This window comes from Mobula hypostoma, unplaced genomic scaffold (assembly GCF_963921235.1).
Source record: "Mobula hypostoma unplaced genomic scaffold, sMobHyp1.1 scaffold_91, whole genome shotgun sequence".
NCBI classification, from domain to species: Eukaryota; Metazoa; Chordata; class Chondrichthyes; order Myliobatiformes; family Myliobatidae; genus Mobula; species Mobula hypostoma.
The window spans coordinates 373,851-390,576 of NW_026948190.1; the positions used below are offsets into that span (position 1 = coordinate 373,851).

The 16,726-nt window shown below is 54.1% G+C and overlaps 1 protein-coding gene across 1 annotated transcript; it reads left to right on the forward strand.

Moving 5' to 3' along the window:
- Positions 1 to 1,588: 1,588 nt before the first annotated feature.
- On the forward strand, positions 1,589 to 11,915 carry LOC134341734 (ubiquitin-conjugating enzyme E2 L3-like). Its single transcript, XM_063039636.1, has 4 exons — positions 1,589 to 1,730; positions 6,475 to 6,567; positions 10,244 to 10,430; positions 11,247 to 11,915. Exons 1-4 carry the CDS (start codon positions 1,704 to 1,706, stop codon positions 11,399 to 11,401), a joined length of 462 nt encoding a protein of 153 aa, XP_062895706.1. The 5' UTR covers positions 1,589 to 1,703; the 3' UTR covers positions 11,402 to 11,915.
- The last annotated feature ends 4,811 nt before the right edge of the window (positions 11,916 to 16,726 follow it).

A 16,726-nucleotide genomic window follows, 5' to 3' on the forward strand; every position in this document is an offset into this window, starting at 1 on the left:
AGTGTGTCAGTATTTACAGGGGGTCCTGGGGAGTGTGTCAGTATTTATAGGGGTCCCGGGGAGTGTGTCAGTATTTACAGGGGGATCCTGGGGAGTGTGTCAGTAATTACAGGGGATCCCGGGGAGTTTGTGGGTATTTACAGGGGGTCCCGGGGAGTGTGTCTGTATTTACAGGGGGATCCCGGGGAGTGTGTCTGTATTTACAGGGGGTCCCGGGGAGTGTGTCTGTATTTACAGGGGATCCCGGGGAGTGTGTCAGTATTTACAGGGGGTCCCAGGGAGTGTGTCAGTATTTACAGGGGGTCCCGGGGAGTGTGTCTGTATTTACAGGGGGATCCCGGGGAGTGTGTCTGTATTTACAGGGGGATCCCGGGGAGTGTGTCAGTATTTACAGGGGGATCCCGGGGAGTGTGTCAGTAATTACAGGGGATCCCGGGGAGTTTGTGGGTATTTACAGGGGGATCCCGGGGAGTGTGTCAGTATTTACAGGGGGTCCTGGGGAGTGTGTCAGTATTTACAGGGGATCCCGGGGAGTGTGTCAGTATTTACAGGGGATCCTGGGGAGTGTGTCAGTATTTACTGGGGATCCCGGGGAGTGTGTCAGTATTTACAGGGGATCCTGGGGAGTGTGTCAGTATTTACAGGGGATCCTGGGGAGTGTGTCTGTATTTACAGGAGATCCTGGGGAGTGTGTCAGTATTTACAGGGGATCCCGGGGAGTGTATCTGTATTTACAGGGTCCCGGGGAGTGTGTCTGTATTTACAGGGGGTCCCGGGGAGTGTGTCTGTATTTACAGGGGGGTCCCGGGGAGTGTGTCAGTATTTACAGGGGGTCCCGGGGAGTGTGTCTGTATTTACAGGGGGTTCCCGGGGAGTGTGTCTGTATTTACAGGGGATCCCGGGTAGTGTGTCAGTATTTACAGGGGGTCCCAGGGAGTGTGTCAGTATTTACAGGGGGTCCCGGGGAGTGTGTCTGTATTTACAGGGGGTCCCCGGGAGTGTGTCTGTATTTACAGGGGGATCCCGGGGAGTGTGTCAGTATTTACAGGGGGTGCTGGGGAGTGTGTCAGTATTTACAGGGGTCCCGGGGAGTGTGTCAGTATTTACAGGGGGATCCCGGGGTGTGTGTCAGTAATTACAGGGGATCCCGGGGAGTTTGTGGGTATTTACAGGGGGATCCCGGGGAGTGTGTCAGTATTTACAGGGGGTCCTGGGGAGTGTGTCAGTATTTACAGGGGTCCCGGGGAGTGTGTCAGTATTTACAGGGGGTCCCGGGGAGTGTGTCAGTATTTACAGGGGATCCCGGGGAGTGTGTCTGTATTTACAGGGGATCCCGGGGAGTGTGTCAGTATTTACAGGGGGTCCCGGGGAGTGTGTCAGTATTTACTGGGTGTCATGGGGGTGTCTGGCTCTCCTTCTTCCCGTTATTTTCTCGTCTTCCGATTCACTTTTTCCTCCTCTCTCCCCTCCTGCCATCTCTCTCTCTCCCTCCACCGTCTCTCCTTCTTACACTTGCTGCCGTAGGGTGGGGGAATCCCCGTCCCTCTCCCGGTGCCTCGCCGTGCCACTGGCCAGCCGCGGGGAGAGACCGCCCCGTCCCCTCCCACAGGCCGTCCCCTTCGGTCCCACTCCCCTCCCTCCCTGCGTTCTCGGAAGAAAAAACCGCTGTCCTCTCCTCCCTCCTCCGAGAGAAACCGGCAGAGATGGGTTCGGCCAAGCGACTGAACCGGGTGAGGAACGGGTGCGTCCGCGGCGGGACACCCACCCGATGTCGGGGGTTGGAGGGTGGGGAGCCGCGGGGTGGTTTCGGGGCAGGAGGGAGCCCGGCCGAGGTAGGGGAGGGGGTGTTTTACAGCGGAAACCTCATTGCCACCCTGTTCCACTTCCTGACTGCGGAGACACGGCACAGCCCCGGGTCGAAAGGTGTCGGCGCCGATGCCGAAGCCGGGAGAGGGAGCGAAGTGGAAGAGGGAGGGGACGGAGGAGGAGATGCCTCAGAGGGTCCCGGTTAAACGGCTGAGGAGGGGTGGGGAAGGGCGGGGAGAGAGAGAGAGAGAGAGAGAGAGAGGCTCAGGGCCCAATCAGGAAGTGGTTCGAGTGAAAGGGACGGGAGGGGTGTCAGAGAGGGAGGGGGGGGTGGGGGAAGAGTGAGGCAGGTCCAGAGAGAGGGGGAAGGAGAGATGGGGAGAAAGAGAGAGAGAGAAACGGGACTGAAGGAGTGATCGGGAGAGAGATGAGGGGAGATAAGAGAGAGAGGGGATAGAGAGCGAGGGAGAGAGGGAGGGAGGGAGGGTCAGCGAGATAGGAGGGACTGGAGGGAGGAAGAGAGACAGGGAGAGGGGGAGAGATGGATGGAGGATGTTGGCCTGGGAGGGGGGGACGGGACGGTGGTGGTGGTGGGGGGGGGGTGTTCAAAGGGATGGAACTGGGCCGGCAGAGAGAGATGGGGGGGGGAAGAGAGGGGTGAGGGATGGAGAGAGAGACGGGAGAGGGAGGGAGAGAAGGAGGGAGAGAAGGAGAGAGATATAGGGGAAGAGAGAGAGAGCGGGGAGAGAAGGGAGAGGGACAGAGCCAGGAGAGGGCAGAGGGAGAGAGGGAGGGAGAGAGAGCGGGGAGAGAAGGGAGAGGGACAGAGCCAGGAGAGGGCAGAGGGAGAGAGGGAGGGAGAGAGAGCGGGGGGGGTTGGTAGAGAAGGGAGAGGGACAGAGCCAGGAGAGGGCAGAGGGAGGGAGGGAGAGAGACGGGCAGAGTATTTGTCTGAAGGGTGGAAGGCCGCGAGAGGAAGGAAGGCGTTGTTTACAACAGTTGTCGGTGCCTGCTCTGGGGCCAAGTTTCGTGAACGCCCCCGTCACTTCCAAGAAATGCCTTCGAAAGTGAAACCTGGTTGACCTCCTCCGATACAAATCTCCCCGTTTCCGTCACCTCTCCCTCCCTTAAACCCTTTCCCATCGCCGTCAGCCCCTCCCTCCCCGACAGCCCTCCCTGTCTCTGTCACCCCTTCACTCCCCTAACACACCTCCCTGTTTCCATCACCACTCCCTCCCCTACACCCACTCCCTCCCCTACACCCCTCCCCGTCTCCGTCACCCCCTCCCTCCCCTACACCCCTCCCCGTCTCCGTCACCCCCTCCCTCCCCTACACCCCTCCCCGTCTCCATCACCCCCTCCCTCCCCTACACCCCTCCCCGTCTCCGTCACCCCCTCATTCCCCTACACCCCTCCTCGTCTCCGTCACCCCCTCCCTCCCCTACACCCCTCCTCGTCTCCGTCACACCTCCCTCCCCTACACCCCTCCCCGTCTCCGTCACCCCCTCCCTCCCCTACACCCCTCCCCGTCTCCATCACCCCCTCCCTCCCCTACACCCCTCCCCGTCTCCATCACCCCCTCCCTCCCCTACACCCCTCCCCGTCTCCGTCACCCCCTCATTCCCCTACACCCCTCCTCATCTCCATCACCCCCTCCCTCCCCTACACCCCTCCTCGTCTCCGTCACACCTCCCTCCCCTACACCCCTCCCCGTCTCCGTCACCCCCTCCCTCCCCTACACCCCTCCCCGTCTCCATCACCCCATCCCTCCCCTACACCCCTCCCCGTCTCCATCACCCCCTCCCTACCCTACACCCCTCCCCGTCTCCGTCACCCCCTCCCTCCCCTACACCCCTCCCCGTCTCCATCACCCCCTCCCTCCCCTACACCCCTCCCCGTCTCCATCACCCCCTCCCTCCCCTACACCCCTCCCCGTCTCCGTCACCCCCTCCCTCCTCTACACCCCTCCCCGTCTCCATCACCCCCTCCCTCCCCTACACCCCTCCCCGTCTCCATCACCCCCTCCGTCCCCTACACCCCTCCCCGTCTCCATCACCCCCTCCCTCCCCTACACCCCTCCCCGTCTCCGTCACCCCCTCCCTCCTCTACACCCCTCCCCGTCTCCATCACCCACTCCCTCCCCTACACCCCTCCCCGTCTCCGTCACCCCTCCCTCCCCTACACCCCTCCCCGTCTCCGTCACCCCCTCCCTCCCCTACACCCCTCCCCGTCTCCATCACCCCCTCCCTCCCCTACACCCCTCCCCGTCTCCATCACCCCCTCCCTCCCCTACACCCCTCCCCGTCTCCGTCACCCCCTCATTCCCCTACACCCCTCCTCGTCTCCGTCACCCCCTCCCTCCCCTACACCCCTCCTCGTCTCCGTCACACCTCCCTCCCCTACACCCCTCCCCGTCTCCGTCACCCCCTCCCTCCCCTACACCCCTCCCCGTCTCCATCACCCCATCCCTCCCCTACACCCCTCCCCGTCTCCATCACCCCCTCCCTACCCTACACCCCTCCCCGTCTCCGTCACCCCCTCCCTCCCCTACACCCCTCCCCGTCTCCATCACCCCCTCCCTCCCCTACACCCCTCCCCGTCTCCATCACCCCCTCCCTCCCCTACACCCCTCCCCGTCTCCGTCACCCCCTCCCTCCTCTACACCCCTCCCCGTCTCCATCACCCCCTCCCTCCCCTACACCCCTCCCCGTCTCCATCACCCCCTCCGTCCCCTACACCCCTCCCCGTCTCCATCACCCCCTCCCTCCCCTACACCCCTCCCCGTCTCCGTCACCCCCTCCCTCCTCTACACCCCTCCCCGTCTCCATCACCCCCTCCCTCCCCTACACCCCTCCCCGTCTCCATCACCCCCGCCGTCCCCTACACCCCTCCCCGTCTCCATCACCCACTCCCTCCCCTACACCCCTCCCCGTCTCCGTCACCCCCTCCCTCCCCTACACCCCTCCCCGTCTCCATCACCCCCTCCCTCCCCTACACCCCTCCCCGTCTCCGTCACCCCCTCCCTCCCCTACACCCCTCCCCGTCTCCATCACCCACTCCCTCCCCTACACCCCTCCCCGTCTCCATCACCCCCTCCCTCCCCTACACTCCTCCCCGTCTCCATCACCCCCTCCCTCCCCTACACCCCTCCCCGTCTCCATCACCCCCTCCGTCCCCTACACCCCTCCCCGTCTCCATCACCCCCTCCCTTCCCCTACACCCCTCCCCGTCTCCGTCACCCCCTCCCTCCCCTACACCCCTCCCTGTCTCCGTCACCCCCTCCCTACCCTACACCCCTCCCCGTCTCCGTCACCCCCTCCCTCCCCTACACCCCTCCCCGTCTCCGTCACCCCCTCCCTCCCCTACAACCCTCCCCGTCTCCATCACCCCCTCCCTCCCCTACTCCCCTCCCCGTCTCCATCACCCCCTCCCTCCCCTACACCCCTCCCCGTCTCCATCGCCCCCTCCCTCCCCTACACCCTCCCCGTCTCCATCACCCCCTCCCTCCCCTACACCCCTCCCCATCTCCATCACCCCTCCCTCCCCTACACCCCTCCCCGTCTCCATCACCCCCTCCCTCCCCTACACCCCTCCCCGTCTCCATCACCCCCTCCCTACCCTACACCCCTCCCCATCTCCATGACCCCCTCCCTCCTCTACACCCCTCCCCGTCTCCATCACCCCCTCCCTCCCCTACACCCCTCCCCGTCTCCATCACCCCCTCCCTCCCCTACACCCCTCCCCGTCTCCATCACCCCCTCCCTCCCCTACACCCCTCCCCGTCTCCATCGCCCCCTCCCTCCCCTACACCCTCCCCGTCTCCATCGCCCCCTCCCTCCCCTACACCCCTCCCCATCTCCATCACCCCTCCCTCCCCTACACCCCTCCCCGTCTCCATCACCCCCTCCCTCCCCTACACCCCTCCCCGTCTCCATCACCCCCTCCCTACCCTACACCCCTCCCCATCTCCATCACCCCCTCCCTCCTCTACACCCCTCCCCGTCTCCATCACCCCCTCCCTCCCCTGCACCCCTCCCCGTCTCCATCACCCCCTCCCTCCCCTACACCCTCCCCGTCTCCATCACCCCCTCCGTCCCCTGCACCCCTCTCCCCATCACCCTTTCCATTCTCCTACAACCTGTCCCTCCTCTGCATGCCTTCGCATATCTGTCACCAGCTCTCTCTTTCTGTGTGTGTGTGTCTCTCACTCTCTTTCTGTCTGTCTCTTTTTCCCACTGTCTCTGTATGACTCTGTGTCTTCCTCTCTTTCTGTCTCTGTCTTGCTCTCTCCCTCTCTCTCTCTCTCTCTCTCTCTCTCTCTCTCTGTGTTTCTCTCTCTATCACTCTCTGCCTCTATCTTTCTATGTCTGTGTGTCTCTCTCTCTGTGTCTATGACTCTCTGTGTCTCTGTGTCTCTCTCTTGCTCTCTCCCCTCTCTCCCTCCCTCTCTCTCTCTCAAACCCTCTCACTGTCACTCTCTCTCACTCTGTTTCCCCTCCCTCCCCCTCCATCTCCTTCCCTCCCTCTCCCTCTCTCTCTCAACATCACTTTCTCTCTCCCTCCCCACCTCTCTCCCCTTTCTCTCTCCCTCCCACTCTGACTCTCTCCCCCACCTCTCTCTCTCACTCTTTCCATTCGGTGACATATTCCCGCTTGTGTTCCCGGCAGGAACTGGCGGACATCAAGGCATCGGGCAAGGCTTTCATCCGGAACCTGCAGGCCGACGACAATGTGTTCACCTGGGAGGGGCTGATCCTGCCGGTGGGTGATGCTGCAGGGAGCGTCGGTGGCAGTCAGCGAGGACAGAGGGTTGTGGGGGGCGGGGGGTGTGGGGACCATACGACCGTTGGGCACAGGAACAGAATGGGGGCCATTCACCCCATCAAATCTGCTCTGCCATCCCACCCTGCCTTCTTCCCGTGACCTTTGGACGCCCCGACTAATAAGAAACTCTCACCCTCCACTATAAAGGGCGTCCTTTTCATTCTGAGGCCGTGCCCTCTGGTCGTGGACACCCCCCCCCCCAACCCATTGTAGGAAATGTCCTCTCCACATCCACTCCATCTCGGCCTTTAAATATTCGATCCGTTTCAATGAGATTCCAACCCCCTCATTCTTCTAAGCTCCAGCTTGAGTTCAGGCCCAGAGCCGTCAAACACTCCTCATACGTTAACCCCTTCGTTCCTGGAATCATTCCTGTGAACCCCCCCACCGAACCCTCTCCGGTTTCAGTGCATCCTTTCGAAGATAAGGAGCCGAAAACTGCTCACAAGACTCCGAATGAGGTGCTTTGTGAAATCTCAACAATACATCTAGGGTTGCCAACTGTCCCAAATTAGCTGGGACATCCCGTTTATTGGGGCAAATTGGTTTGTCCCATACAGGACCGCCCTTGTCCTGTATATCCCTCGCTAAGGTAGAGTGTTCCTATGAAACGGTTCGTAAGCTGGAATGTCGTAAAGTGAAGAAGCAATTACCATTTATTTATATGGGAAAAATTTGTGAGCGTTCGCAGACCCAAAAATAACCTACGAAATCATGCCAAATAACACGTAAAACCTAAAATAACAGTAACATAGTCATAGTCATACTTTATTGATCCCGGGGGAAATTGGTTTTCGTTACAGTTGCACCATAAATAATAAATAGTAATAGAACCATAAATAGTTAAATAGTAATATGTAAATTATGCCTGGATATAAGTCCAGGACCAGCCTATTGGCTCAGGGTGTCTGACCCTCCAAGGGAGGAGTTGTAAAGTTTGATGGCCACAGGCAGGAATGACTTCCTATGACGCTCAGTGCTGCATCTCGGTGGGATGAGTCTCTGGCTGAATGTACTCCTGTGCCCACCCAGTACATTATGTAGTGGATGGGAGACATTGTCCAAGATGGCATGCAACTTAGACAGCATCCTCTTTTCAGACACCACCGTGAGAGAGTCCAGTTCCATCCCCACAACATCACTGGCCTTACGAATGAGTTTGTTGATTCTGTTGGTGTCTGCTACCCTCAGCCTGCTGCCCCAGCACACAACAGCAAACATGATAGCACTGGCCACCACAGACTCGTAGAACATCCTCAGCATCATCCGGCAGATGTTAAAGGACCTCAGTCTCCTCAGGAAATAGAGACGGCTCTGACCCTTCTTGTAGACAGCCTCAGTGTTCTTAGACCAGTCCAGTTTATTGTCAATTCGTATCCCCAGGTATTTGTAATCCTCCACCATGTCCACACTGACCCCCTGGATGGAAACAGGGGGTCAGTGTGGACATATAGTAAAAGCAGGAATGATATGATAAATACTCAGCCTATATAAAGTAGAAATACTTTTCTACAATCATTGCTACACTGTTCTCCGTAGCAAAAATCTCACGCAAGTGCTCTCGGCAAAAACACTTTCTCCAGTAACCTTTAAGCTATGAAGCTGCCAAATCATGCCAAATAACACGTAAAAATACACAGCCTATATAAAGTAGAAATAATGTACGTACTGTGTAGTATCACTAACCGGAATCAGGAAGACAGTACCGAGCACACTGATGATGGTGTGTTAGGCTGAGTCGTCGCAGGCTGGGGTGGTGCAGTGGCCCTCACCCTCCAGGCCATCAACCAATACCGATCCGCAAAGCATGCAGGGGTACAGTGGTAGCTGGAACGCACCCAGCACATCTTTAAGAAAAAAAGTCGAAATAAACAAACTAATTAATTAGGTGCCGCCCAGCACGTAAATGTTGGTCCAGATCAGAGGCGATTGTCGATTCCGTCGCCTCTGATCTGGGCCAACATTTACGTGCCGGGCGGCACTTAATTAATTAGTTTGTTTATTTTGGCTTTTTTTCTTAAAGTTGTGTTGGGTGCATCCCAGCTACCGCTGCATTCTCTGCGGCAATGTATCTGTCCGCAGCCTGGGGGTTGGGGTGGTGGGAGACTGGGGTGTCAGCTCGTCGTCTGTTTCCATCAGGGCAGGCAGCTCATCTTCTTCTATGTCTGCCTGCCTCGATGTTGAAGGTCGAGGTTCATTGTCTGCTGTGGCCGATGTGGAAGGCTTGAAAAACAACAGTATGCTTGACTGCTTAGCCTCGTGCATTTTTCTATCATACAGTTCTTTGTAAGCACTCAAACCATCCTACAAATATGCCCTAAACCTACGTACCCTTTCAAAATTAAAGTTGTACCTTTCTGCAATCATAGCAGTGAAAATCTCACACAGTTGCTTCACGTTCAGTTCCTGGACGACTTTACTTTCGGTCCGTTCACTACTGCATTCAGTTTCAATTGTTATCCTTTCCTCTTCCAATTGCATCAGCTCTTCATCTATCAGTTCTTGGTCATGGGATGCCAAAACCTCTTCAACATCATCTTCGTCAGCTTCCACAAGCTGAACTCACTTTGTCCTTGCTTCGTTCACCACGATCGAAACGCTTAGTTATGTCTAGTTTTACACAAAGTGTAACACCCTTACGAACTCTTTCAGGCTTTTCCAATACCATAGAACTCATCTTGCTAACAGATGCCCAAAATAAATCAACATAAAGCACAGATGCTCACAGGCACGTGTTTAAGCAATGCTGGCTAGAATGCAGTTCCCGGGGAGGAGCTTGGCTGCTTGGGGCGTGCGCTGCCTTTTATCGCACACCGACTTTTATCGTAATAGTGAAAACACCTTCTGTTAGCGAAAACAGGGAACTAATGTAGGTCTTTCGTAACAGCGAGGTGTCGTAAAGCGAACGTTCGAAAAGCGGGGAACACCTGGTAGTAACAGCAGGAATGATATTATAAATACACAGCCTATATAAAGTAGAAATAATATATGTACAGTGTAGTTTCACTTAACAGAATTGGGAAGGTTAAGCCAAAACCGATTTGTAGAAAAAGATTGGCACGTACACACATGTGCACTGAGGTGCCCGCGCAAGGCTTCATTCTCATTGTAGTCTCTCTCGGGGTAAACACTAGTGTCCTGTAATTGACTGCTACTTTTGTCCCTAATTTGGGAGTGAGAAAATTGGCAACACTAAACGCATCCTTGCTTCTATATTCTCGTCCTCTGAGAGTGGAGCGAAGGGAGAGGATGGCGGGGAGGAGGGAGGGAAGTAGGGGTGGATGGAGAGAGTGGGGAAAGGAGACAGAGGAGGAGGAGGGGGAGAGGATAGGGGGAGGGGAAGAGGGACTTGGGGGGGAAGGGAGAGAGCCCTGGAGGAGGCGTGAGGAGAAGATGGGGAGAGGGGAAGACGGAGGGGGAAAAATATGTAACACTGCAGAGAGACACGGAGCAACACACTGATATATACTAACTCTCTCTCCCCCCTCGTTCCCTGATCCCCCCACCCATTCTCCCCACTCACTCTGCCTCCTTTCTCCCTCCCCTTCCCTCTCTCCCCCTCCCACCTCTCTCTCTCCCCTCTCCCTCTCTCTCCCCCACCTCTACTCAATAGCAACAGCCCCCCTACAACAAGGGGGCTTTCCGGATTTGCATTCACTACCCCAGCGATTACCCGTTCAAGCCGCCCAAGCTAACGTTTAAGACACAAATTTACCACCCGAACGTAGATGAGAAGGGGCAAGTCTGTCTGCCAATCATCAGCGTGGACAACTGGAAACCTGCCACCAAGATCATGCAAGGTAGGAGGGGTGGGTGCCAGGGGAGGATGGTAGTAACGGAGGTGTTGACGGGCGAGGAAGGGAGGGACGGGATGGAGAGGGTGTAGGGGAGGGAGGGGTGACAGAGATGGGGAGGAGTGTAGGGAAGGGAAGGGGTGTAGGGGAGGGAGGGGTGACAGAGATGGGGAGGAGTGTAGGGGAGGGAAGGGGTGACGGAGACGGAGGGGTGTAAGGGAGGGAGGGGGTGATGGAGACGGGGAGGGGTGTAGGGGAGGGAGGGGGTGATGGAGACGGGGAGGGGTGTAGGGGAGGGAGGGGGGTGATGGAGATGGGGAGGGGTGTAGGGTGGAGGGGATGATGGAGGGGAGGGGTGTAGGGGAGGGAGGGGGTGACGGAGACGGGGAGGGGTGTAGGGGAGGGAGAGGGTGACAGTGACGGGAAGGGTGTAGGGGAGGGAAGGGGTGACGACGACGGGGAGGGGTGTAGGGGATGGAGGGGGTGACAGAGACGGGGAGGGGTGTAGGGGAGGGAGAGGGTGACCGATACGGGGAGGGTGTAGGGTAGGAAGGGAGGGACAGAGACGGAGAAGGGTGTAGGGGAGGGAGGGAGAGACGGAGATGGGGAGGGTGTAGGGGAGGGGGTAACAGCGACGGGGAGGGGTGTAGAGAGGGATGATGTTGATGGAGAGGGAGGGGGTGACAGAGCGGGAACAGGTAACTGAGTTGCGGAGGCGAGCAGAGGAGGGAGAAAGTCACGGAGATGAGGAGTGAGATGGCCTGCTTTGGCCACTGGCTTTGCGATGGCCACTGGGCCCCTGACCACTCTCCTCTCGGACAGTTATCGAGTCCCTTGTCCAGCTGATCGAGAACCCGGAGCCGGAGCACCCGCTGAGGACGGAACTTGCCGAGGAATACAGCAAGGACCGGGAGAAGTTCCAGAGGAACGCCGAGGAACACACCAGGAAGTACAGCGAGAAGCGGCCGCTGGATTGAACCGCTCACTGTCCAAGGGGTTGGGGTTGTGGGGTGACGTGGCATTGATTGGGTTGGGTGGGGTTGACTGGGTTGAGGTTTGCATTAAGTTTGGTTGGGATTGGTCAGTTTAGGTTGAGTTGGGTTGGGATTGGTTGGTTTGTGTTGACTTGGGTTGGGATTGGTTGGTTTAGGTTTAGTTGGGTTGGGATTGGTCAGTTTTGGTTGAGTTGGGTTGGGATTGGTTGGTTTGTGTTGACTTGGGTTGGGATTGGTTGGTTTGGGTCGAGTTGGGTGGGAATTGGTCTGTTTGGGTTGAGTTGGGTTGGGATTGGTCGGTTTGGGTCGAGTTGGGTGGGCATTGGTTATTTGGGTTGAGTTGGGTTGGGTTTGTTGGTTGCGTTGGATCGGGTTAAGAGTAGCTGGGTTTTATTGATGCAAACACAAGGAATTCTGCAGATGCTGGAAATTCAAGCAACACACATCAAAGTTGCTGGTGAACGCAGCAGGCCGGGCAGCATCTCTAGGAAGAGGTACAGTCGATGTTTCGGGCCGAGACCCTTCGTCAGGACTAACTGAAAGAAGAGCTAGTAAGAGATTCTTTCAGTTAGTCCTGACGAAGGGTCTCGGCCTGAAACGTTGACTGTACCTCTTCCTAGAGATGCTGCTGGGCCTGCTGCGTTCACCAGCAACTTTGATGTGTGTTGCTTGGGTTTTATTGAGCTGGGTTGGGATTGGTTGAGTGTATTTGATTGTGATTGGTTGGTTGGAGACTGGGAGAAGGAGCGAGTGGATGGGGGAGGGTGGGAGGGTTGGGAGGGTTTGCATATTTCAATAGTTGCCTTTGTTACTGTGTAGCTGAGCTAATTAAAGTCTATGTTAATCTTTGCGCCTTGATTGTTCTTTGTGTGTGTGTGTGTGTGAGAGAGAGAGAGAGTGTGCATGTCTGCGTGTGAGTGTGTGTGTGTTCACAGTAAATTTTATTGTCAAAGTAACTATATGTCACCATATACAACCCTGAGATTCATTTTCTTGTGGATATACTCAATAAATCTATAGGATAGTAACTACAATGCCAAGAAAATGTATTCCCAACCCCCCCCCCCGCCCAGGAAGTTTTCATGTTTTATTGTTTTACAACATTGAATCACAGTGGATTTAATTTGGCTTTTTTTTTGACACTGAACAACAGAAAAAAGACTTCCGTGTCTCAGTGAAAACAGATCTCTACAAAGTGATCTAAATTAATTACAAATATAAAACACAAAATTATTGATGTCATAAGTATTCACCCTCTTCAAATCAGTATTTAGTAGGTGCACCTTTGACAGCAGTTACAGCCTTGAGTCCATTCTGTGTGGAAAGGTCTCTATCAGCTTTGCACATCTGGACACGCAATTTTTCCCCATTCTTTACAAAACTGCTCAAACTCTGTCAGATTGCATGGGGATTGTCAGTAAACAGTCCTATTCAAGTCCAGCCACGAATTCTCAATTCGGATTGAGGGCTGGACTCTGACTTGGCCATCCAGGACATTAACTTTGCTGTTTTCAAGTCATTCCTGTGTAGCTTTGGCTTTGTGCTTGGGGGTCATCGTCTTGCTGGAAAACCAATTTTCTCCCAGGTCGCAGTTCTCCAGCAGACTGCATCAGATTTTCCTCCTGGATTTCCCTGTATTTTGCTGCGTTCATTTTATCCTCTACCTTCACAAGCCTTCCAGGGCCTGCTGCAGTGAAGCATCCCCACAGCATGATGCAGCCACCACCATGCTTCATGGTAGGGACGGTGTGTTCTAGATGGTGTGCGGTATTTGGCATTTGGTCTGATAGCCAAAAAGCTCAATTTTGGTTTCATCAGACCATAGAACCCTCTTCCTGCCAACTTCAGAATCTCCCACATGCCATCTGGCAAACTCCAGCTGAGAATTCATGTGAGTTTTTTTCAACAGTGGTTTTCTCTTTGCCACTCTCCCATAAAGCTGTGACTGGTGAAGATTTGTTTGCACAGTCTCTCCCATCTCAGCCACTGAAGCTTGTAACTCCTCCAGAGCTGTCATGGGTCTCTTGGCGGCCTCCCTCTCTAGTCCCCTTCTTGCACGGTCACTCCATTTCTGAGGACGGTCTGCTCTAGGGCAGATTTACAGCTCAGCCATATTCTTTCCATTTCTTGATGACTGACTTAACTGTACTCCAAGGGAATATTCAGTGACCTGGAAATTCTCTCGTATCCGTCTCCTGACCTGTGCTATTCAAGAACCTTTTTGTCGAGTTGCTTGCAGTGTGTTTTTGTCTTCATGGTGTAGTTTCTTGCCAGGATACTGACTCACCAGCAGTTGGACCTTCCAGATACAGGTGTATTTTTACTACAAACAATTGAAACACCTCAACTGCGAGCATTGATCTCCATTTAACTAATTATGTGACTTCTGAAACCAATTGGCTGCACCATATAAAAGGGGGTGAATGCTTATGCCATCTATTATTTTGTGTCTTATATTTGTAATTAATTTAGATCACTTTGTAGAGATCTGTTATCACTAAGACATGAAAGAGTCTTCTTCTGTTGTTCAGTGTCAAGGAAAGCCAAATTAAATCCATGATGATTCAATGTTGTAAAACAATAAAATATGAAAACTTCCAAGGGGGTTAGGGTGAACACTTTTTATAAGCACTGTATAACAGGGTCCATGAAACATCAACCAGAGTGCAGAAGACAACAAACTGTGCAAATGCAAATACAAATAAATAGCAATAAATTACGAGAACATGAGATGAGGAGTCCTTGAAAGTGAGTCCACTGGTTGTGGGAACATTTCATTAACGAAGTGAGTAAAGTTATCCCGTGTTGTTAAAGAGCTTGATGGTTGAGGGGCAATAACTGTCCCTGAACCTGGTGGTGTGAGACCTGAGGCTCCTGTACCTCCTTCCTGATGGTTGAGGGGTAATAACTGTTCCTGAACCTGGTGGTGTGAGTCCTGAGGCTCCTGTACCTCCTTCCTGATGTTTAAGGGGTAATAACTGTTCCTGAACCTGGTGGTGTGAGTCCTGAGGCTCCTGTACCTCCTTCCTGATGTTTAAGGGGTAATAACTGTTCCTGAACCTTGTGGTGTGAGTCCTGTGGCTTCTGTACCTCCTTCCTGATGTTTGAGGGGTAATAACTGTTCCTGAACATGGTGGTGTGAGACCTGAGGCTCCTGTACCTCCTTCCTGATGGTTGAGGGGTAATAACTATTCCTGAACCTGGTGGTGTGGGTCCTGAGGCTCCTGTACCTCCTTCCTGATGGTTGAGGAGTAATAACTATTCCTGAACCTGGTGGTGTGAGTCCTGAGGCTCCTGTACCTCCTTCCTGATGTTTGAGGGGTAATTACTGTTCCTGAACATTGTGGTGTGGGTCCTGAGGCTCCTGTACTTCCTTCCTGATGTTTGAGGGGTAATAACTGTCCCTGAACCTGGTGGTTTGAGTCCTGAGGCTCCTGTACCTCCTTCCTGATGTTTGAGGGGTAATAACTGTCCCTGAACCTGGTGGTTTGAGTCCTGAGGCTCCTGTACCTTCTTCCTGATGATTGAGGGGTAATAACTGTTCCTGAACCTGGTGGTGTGAGTCCTGAGGCTCCTGTACCTCCTTCCTGATGGTTGAGGGGTAATAACTGTTCCTGAACCTGGTGGTGTGAGTCCTGAGGCTCCTGTACCTCCTTCCTGATGTTTGAGGGGTAGTAACTGTCCCTGAACCTGGTTGTTTGAGTCCTGAGGCTCCTGTACCCACTTCCTGATGTTTGAGGGGTAATAACTGTCCCTGAACCTGGTGGTTTGAGTCCTGAGGCTCCTGTACCTTCTTCCTGATGATTGAGGGGTAATAACTGAATAATATAATTAACCATATTATTGTATTTAATAATTCAATTTATTTTATTTGATTGATCATGAATATGGGATACCGTGATTGTATCAGTGTGATTTATAGATAGTGCATTTTGTGCTACCTTATTTTGATTTATAATAAGTATCCTTATGCATTGTGTATTTTGTGTATATGAAATTTAATAAAAATATTGGGGAAAAAAGAAAAAAGGAAAAAATTTTGGCTGAGTGATGTAGCAACGACAACCTCCCATTCAATGTCAGCAAGACCAATTGTAGACTTCAGAAGAGGGAAACGAGAGAGTCATCAGCCAGTAATCATTGGAGGGTCGGAGGTGTAGAAGGTCATTAACTAAATTCCTGGGTGTCACTATCTCAGGGGACCCGTCATGTAAATATAATTGAGAAGAATGCACGGACAGCGCCTCTACTTCCTCAGGAGTCTGTGAACATTCAGCATCTCATCCAAAACCTTGACGAACTTCTCTTGAAGTATAGTGGAAACAGTGCCGACTGGCTGTGTAACGGCCTGGTATGGGAACACAAATGGTTTTGAGCAGAAAATTAGATTAGATTAGATCAGATTCAACTTTACTGTCATTGTGCCGAGTACAGATACAAAGCCAATGAAATGCAGTCAGCATCTGACCAGAAATGCAAAGAATAGTGTCATTTACAAAATAACTGCGAATAAAAAGTAAGTGCTACAGCACACAAATATAAAAGTACTGAGACAGTACAATACGGGTGCAATACTGCTTAGCGCTGTGATGAGAGGTTCAGCAGGGTCACAGCCTCAGGGAAGAAACTCTTCCTGTGCCTGCTGGTGCGGGAGCGGAGGCTCCTGTAGCGCCTAGCGGATGGGAGGAGAGTAAAAAGTCCATGGTTAGGGTGAGATGCATCCTTGATAATGCTTTTCGCCCTGCCCAGGCAGCGGTTATGGTAGATGTTCTCAATGGTGGGCAATTGGGTGCCGATAATCCGCTGGGCAGTTTTCACCACACGCTGGAGTGCTTTGCGGTCCGATACGGGACAATTGCCACACCACGCTGAGATGCAGTTGGTGAGAATGCTCTCAATGGTACAGCGGTAAAACTCCGTCAGTATCCAGAGGTGAGCTTTAGTCATACTCCGCAGGAAATAAAGGCGCTGTTGCGCCTTTTTGATCAGGATGGAGGCGTTCAGGAAATCGTGGAGGAGATCTTACTGCCAATCCAAGCCAAGTGGGGTCTACAAGAGAGGAAATCCAGACTCCAAAGGCACAAGGAGGTACCGTGGCCCAGGTTTTGGAATTTAGTGATTAGTTTTCAGGGGATTACGGTACCGAATACCGAGCTGTAATCGACAAAACAACATCCTGATGGATGCATCTTTGCTGTCCAGATATTCCGGGGTTGAGTGAAGAGCCGTCAAGGTGGCGTCTGGCGTAGAGCTGTGGCTCCGGTCGGCAAATCGGAGCGGATCCAAGTCGCCACTGGGACAGGAGCT